Source organism: Triticum aestivum, chromosome 3B (assembly GCF_018294505.1).
Source record: "Triticum aestivum cultivar Chinese Spring chromosome 3B, IWGSC CS RefSeq v2.1, whole genome shotgun sequence".
In the NCBI taxonomy this organism is placed as follows: Eukaryota; Viridiplantae; Streptophyta; class Magnoliopsida; order Poales; family Poaceae; genus Triticum; species Triticum aestivum.
Window position 1 is genome coordinate 773,055,643 of NC_057801.1, and position 6,377 is coordinate 773,062,019.

The 6,377-nt window shown below is 50.9% G+C and overlaps 1 protein-coding gene across 1 annotated transcript; it reads right to left on the bottom strand.

The window, feature by feature from the left end:
• Nucleotides 1–1,706: 1,706 nt before the first annotated feature.
• Nucleotides 1,707–3,221, bottom strand: LOC123067870 (chitinase CLP-like). The gene is made up of 2 exons (XM_044490476.1): nt 3,177–3,221; nt 1,707–2,918 (listed from the first exon to the last, which is right to left on the bottom strand). Exons 1-2 carry the CDS (start codon nt 3,219–3,221, stop codon nt 1,707–1,709), a joined length of 1,257 nt encoding a protein of 418 aa, XP_044346411.1.
• Nucleotides 3,222–6,377: the final 3,156 nt, after the last annotated feature.

A 6,377-nucleotide genomic window follows, 5' to 3' on the forward strand; every position in this document is an offset into this window, starting at 1 on the left:
CCATTTTTATATGCAAAGCCATAAACTCATATCACATGTATTAAAGTGAAATTTAATATCTGCTTTGCAGGCTAGCTTTGATTTTCATTTGCAGGCTAGAATGAAATAGTAACCTGAGTGGACGTTGAGCAAGGAAATAGTTGAGTGTCATTATGACTTCATGCATGCAAGTATTAAACATGTTGCTAATATGAGAAAATATCATTAACTTTTGCCTCGATTACTGTTGGTGTTCTTGTATAGATGCAAAATGCATTTCCCATAATGGTCTTGTATAAGAAAATGGAAGGAGTACATGTTCAATTGCAATATCTTCCCATTTATTTCAATTGATCAATTCTCCTATCGTTGACACATAAGGGAAGGATGAGGATACTTGTCCACCGAGTTACAACTCGACCAAATAGTCCGTCCATGATTAAATATGCGTTTACTCATCCATATCCCACCTACACAACATATGCAAATGGTGGAAAGAAGATTGCATGTCCCCTTTAAAAGCCCTACCGAAACGCAAGTCTTTCCTTCCTCCAAGATCTTAGTATGTAAGACTAACTAGCTGCTTTGTGGGATTTGCATTGTCGAAATTGATAGTGTTTCAGTGCTTCCACAGTTTCCAAATTGTGAGACACGTGATGGCCGGTAGATGTTTTCTACTCCCTCCGTTCGGAATTAGACAAGTAATTCCGAACGGAGGGAGTATTACGCAGCCCGGGTTTGCCAGAGGTGCACTATGTCAGTAGCTGATCCGCTGGTTGGGAGGGTGAATGCCACTACCCCACACCTTTGTGGCAAATTGAGGGGCATGCCACCGTTAGGTGATCCACCATTTCATCGCAAAGTGGACAAGTGACCTGATGAGGGAGTCATCGACAAGCCGATCGATCGGATGGTCCAACACCGATTCTTCGGCGCCAACCACAAAAACACCTTGCACATTTGAGAGGCGCTCACGACTGTCAAGTGAACATCGCCGCAAGATCATGCTGACGCCCTAAAGACTTAGCAGCATATGCGAGCGTGCAAAGAAGTCACCGAGGTGGACTTCATTTTTGCAACTCGGGAGTACAAGATGAAACAATGGAACAATAGCTGAAACATGTGAACCCTCTGCACTAACACACCATGCAGTGGAGGAGGATGCTCTGTCCTTCGGCACCCTACCGTTCTTTCTCTGACATGTGGGTCCGTTGGGAACCTGGCCCACATGTCAGGTGTCTAATGGCACACAGGACACGACAGAGGAGCTGCTTCCCCATGCGGTAATAGTTTTCATACATGTTAATTGTCCCAACAACACACAAACAAGCTAACCGATATGTGGTTGGATGGTCAGAGGGACAGTGGTATCCCCAGCCTACCGGCCTGGTGCTAGGCGCTTACGATGACTTCGTAAAATCTCAAGGTCATATGTCGCCTCAGTCTCTCGAAGGTGCTCATAGGGGTAGGGTGTGCGCGTGTCCACTCATAATGTTGAGTGCATGCGCGTATGTATGAGCGTTTGCGTATGTGCTGTGTTAAAAAACAACAACACACAAACAAGTTCGACAAAATTAACCGTGACAAATGGACTTGCACGAAAAAGGGGATCTTGACAGGATAGAACCTCATGACAAATGTAGCATATATCCCGTAGTACTAGTTCAGCAGTAGAGAACTAGAGATACATATTTTATTGTATCAGTCACATAGAAGAGAAAGTCTAGCTAGCCGGTCCGGGTGAAGTTGAAGTGGCCACACCGCGTGAAGAACGGCAGCCTGAAGAACCCGAGCCGCTTCTTCTCCATGTCGAACTCCAGCAGGACGTTCTCCATCTGGAACCCTCCGATGATCACCGCCGGCGCGCTGCCGTCCCCGGCCTTCACCCCCTTCATCTCCGCGAACGCAAGGCACGCCGCGTCCCCCGGCACATTCACCATCGAGAGCAAGCCGTTCATCGAATAGTTCATCCCGCCCTCGAGCGCCAGACTGATGTCCGGCACCCAGTACCCGGTCCGCGTGTTGGCGAGCGACCGCGTGTCGTAGCACAGCTCGAACGGCGCCACGGGCTTCACCGCGCGCGCCACGGGGCCGCCCTGCGCACCCTGCTGCACCAGGGCCTTGGCGAACGCGTCCACGAACGGGCGGTACACGTCGCGTCGGAGCAAGGTGAAGTGCGCCTTTGTGCTGCTGAGTACCACGCCGCCGGTGGCGAGCGCGCGCGCAGGGACGGGCACGCGGGCGCCCTCCACGGCTATGGACTCCACCGAGACGTAGTGCGCGGGGTTGCCCTGCTTGGCGACCAGCGGCGTGTAGACCAGCTCCTGCGTGTAGTCCACACCCGGCTGCGCGGTGAGCTGGAGCGGGCCGCCGCCGAAGATGGCCACACCGTTACCTTCGCCGAGGCCGGGGAGGCAGAGGAGGAACTTATTGGTGACCTTCTGCGTGGACGCCACCTGAGCCGGAAGCGCCAGGCCGGAGCCCGCGAGCCCGGCCACGCCCGTGGAGCCCCGGGGAAGGGAGGCCAGCAGCGTCTCTGGCGCGCACGCCGCCACTGCCCTCACGTTCACCTGCCTCACCGGGTTACTCCCGTCGGTGGTGTTGGCCACGAACCTGGTACGGTCGAGGCTCCCGGAGGCGCACACGCCGGTGACCGGGTTGTACGCGTACGCCGTGCACGTGCCGTCCTTGCGCCTGTCCTGCTCGCAGCCTGGCTCGTGGCAGCCCGGGACGGGGTAGGCGTTGGCGAGGCGGCAGGTGGGGAACGTGCACGGGAACTTGGCCGGTAGGTGGCCGGGCTGGCACGTGGACCAGACGAGCGGGCCGGCGATGTCGACGACGAGGTTGGCGCCGTAGTTGAACGGGAGCGTGTAGAGGGAGGTGGCGGGGTCCTTGGTCACCGGAACAAGCACCGGCAGAGGCTGGCTCGACGCCGGCCACTAGTGCCATCTTTTTCTTGCGCCAACGGCAAGAGATTATTACGGTCGGCTGGGGCTGTGGATTGTGGTTTGTCAGTTTGGAACATGCTTATTTATATAGTGTCTTCCGGAGCATGTATGTGCGATCTCTGCACACCGGATTCAATTGCGATCTCCGCGGACTCGACGGTGACCAGTGTGCTGCTCATAGTTAAATACTTGTCCTCTGTGGCGTACACAGGACAGGAAAATCAAGATGCATGCGCGCGAGTCATGTACACAGGACAGGAAGACCAAGTCGCAGTTGTAACTAATATCCCTCATGCCCCCTTCTTCATGCATTCACGAAAAAAAATCCAAAACAAACCTTAAACTTGTAAACAAAAACAAAATCAAAACATCCAATCTTCGAAATTATCACACCAAACTCTCCTGATCTATTTGGAACCTTGAAAGTGTTTTGCTTGTATTCCCTGACGTTGCAAGTTAAATAGTGGCAAGGAGGAGTTTTTTCTTTAGTCGGCCTTGCAAGCAACGACGATCACTGCATGTGATGCAACTACTTCAAGAATGCCGGTGAGCTTCTTAACGTGACCCTGGGCAATTCTTTCATTTCTAATGCATGCAGTCAAGAGATCCAAACAAATCTGGCCACCTTGTTGATTCTGAGATTGCCAAGAGTCTCTCAGTGCCTACCACTGTTGGTTCTCTTAGGTACTAAGAGCAACTCCAACGCGCCGACCTAAATGGACGACAATTTTTGTCCGCTTTTTTGTACGTTTGGGTCGGCCGCCCGCTCGGCATCTGCCATGTTTAAGATTTAGGTCGGCAGTCCGCCCGACGCGCCGACCCATATTCGCCCGCGTGGCTGGCTTGCCGCCATGTTGAACTAATATACACATTTTTGCATAGTTTTCACATGCAAACAAAAATATCTTAGTTTCAGAGCCAAATAAATTTAGCATAGTTTACAAGCCAAATAAAAATTAAATTGTGTCAAATACATTTAAAGAAAAGATACATCTGTTGGTTGCCAAGATGAGCCTACATTTGCTCAACCAAATCATTTTGCAGCTGCATGTTAGTTTCTCAATCACGCATTTTGTGACGCCCCCGATTCAATCGTACACTAATCATGCACGCAGATGTGTACGATCAACATCAGGGACTCACGGGAAGATATCACAACACAACTCTAAAACATAAATAAGTCATACAAGCATCATAATACAAGCCAGGGGCCTCGAGGGCTCGAATACAAGTGCTCGATCATAGACGAGTCAGCAGAAACAACAATATCTGAGTACAGACATAAGTTAAACAAGTTTGCCTTAAGAAGGCTAGCACAAACTGGGATACAGATCGAAAGAGGCGCAGGCCTCCTGCCTGGGATCCTCCTAACTACTCCTGGTCGTCGTCAGCGGGCTGCACGTAGTAGTAGGCACCTCCGGTGTAGTAGGGGTCGTCGTCGACGGTGGCGTCTGGCTCCTGGACTCCAGCATCTGGTTGCGACAACCAGAAAGAAAGGAAAGGGGAAAAAAGGGGGGAGAAAGCAACCGTGAGTACTCATCCAAAGTACTCGCAAGCAAGGAACTACACTACATATGCATGGGTATATGTGTAAGGAGGCCATATCAGTGGACTGAACTGCAGAATGCCAGAATAAGAGGGGGATAGCTAATCCTGTCGAAGACTACGCTTCTGGCAGCCTCCGTCTTGCAGCATGTAGAAGAGAGTAGATTGAAGTCCTCCAAGTAGCATCTCCAAGTAGCATCTCCAAGTAGCATCTCCAAGCATCTCCAGTCATCGCATAATCCTACCCGGCGATCCTCTCCTCGTCGCCCTGTAGAAAAGCGATCACCGGGTTGTCTGTGGAACTTGGAAGGGTGTGTTTTATTAAGTATCCGGTTCTAGTTGTCATAAGGTCAAGGTACAACTCCAAGTCGTCCTGTTACCGAAGATCACGGCTATTCGAATAGATTAACTTCCCTGCAGGGGTGCACCACATAACCCAACACGCTTGATCCCATTTGGCCGGACACACTTTCCTGGGTCATGCCCGGCCGCGGAAGATCAACACGTCGCAGCCCCACCTAGGCACAACAGAGAGGCCAGCACGCCGGTCTAAACCTAAGCGCACAGGGGTCTGGGCCCATCGCCCATAGCACACCTGCACGTTGCGTACGGCGGCCGAAAGCAGACCTAGCCTAGTGGCGTTCCAGTCCAATTCGGCGCGCGCCGCTCCGTCGCTGACGTCTGAAGTGCTTCGGCTGATACCACGACGTCGGGATACCCATAACTACTCCCGCGTAGATGGTTAGTGCGTATAGGCTCGTAGCCGACTCAGATCAAATACCAAGATCTCGTTAAGCGTGTTAAGTATCCGCGAACGCCGAACAGGGCCAGGCCCACCTGTCTCCTAGGTGGTCTCAACCTGCCCTGTCGCTCCGCCACAAAGTAACAGTCGGGGGCCGTCGGGAACCCAGGCCCACCTCTACCGGGATGGAGCCACCTGCCCCTTCAGCCCCCAACTCCGAACAGTATCACAGGTAATGTAACAGTGTAAAGTATATAGTATATGCCCGTGATCACCTCCCGAAGTGATCACAGCCCAGTAGTATAGCATGGCAGACGGACAAGAGTGTAGGGTCACTGATGGAACACTAGCATCCTATACTAAGCATTTAGGATTGCGGGTAAGGTATCAATGACTGTAGCAGCAATGACAGGCTATGCATCAGAATAGGATTAACGGAAAGCAGTAACATGCTACACTACTCTAATGCAAGCAGTATAGAGAAGAGTAGGCGATATCTGGTGATCAAAGGGGGGGCTTGCCTGGTTGCTCTGGCAAGAGAGAGAGGTCGTCAACTCCGTAGTCGAACTGGTCAGCAGCAGCGTCGGTCTCGTAGTCTACCGGAGAGAAGAGGGGGAAGAAATAATGAATACAGAGCAAACAAAGCACCACAAAATATATCAAGGCAATACGCGGTGTTCGGTGTGCCCTAACGCGGTAGTAGGTGATACCGGTGAAGGGGGGAAAACATCCGGGAAAGTATTCCCGGTGTTTCGTGTTTTCGGGCAGAGGAGCCGGAGGGGGAAAGTTGCGAGTTCGATAGGTTAGGGGTGTGTGGCGGACGAACGGACTGCGTATCCGGATTCGTCTCGTCGTTCTGAGCAACTTTCATGTTGAAAATATTTTAATCCGAGTTACGGATTAAAAGATATGATTTTCTAAAGATTTTATTAATTTCTGAAATTTAATTAATTATTTAATTTAATTCGAAAATGGATTTATGACATCAGCATGATGTCATGCTGACGTCAGCAGTCAACAGGGTTGACTTGGTCAACCTGACATGCGGGTCCAGTGGGACCCACCTGTCATTCTCTGTTTAGTTTAATTACAGATTAGTTAATCTAATTAGTGATTAGGTTAATCTAATCAGGATTAATTAACTTAATTAATTACTTACTTAA

What these genes read in the sequence shown, in the direction of transcription:
- LOC123067870 (XM_044490476.1), bottom strand. Translation starts at nt 3,221, where the DNA reads ATGAGGGATATTAGTTACAACTGCGACTTGGTCTTCCTGTCCTGT. An exon ending in ACTTGGTCTTCCTGTCCTGT is followed by an intron (nt 2,919 to 3,176) that starts GTACATGACTCG and finishes AGATGGCACTAG; the next exon opens with TGGCCGGCGTCGAGCCAGCC.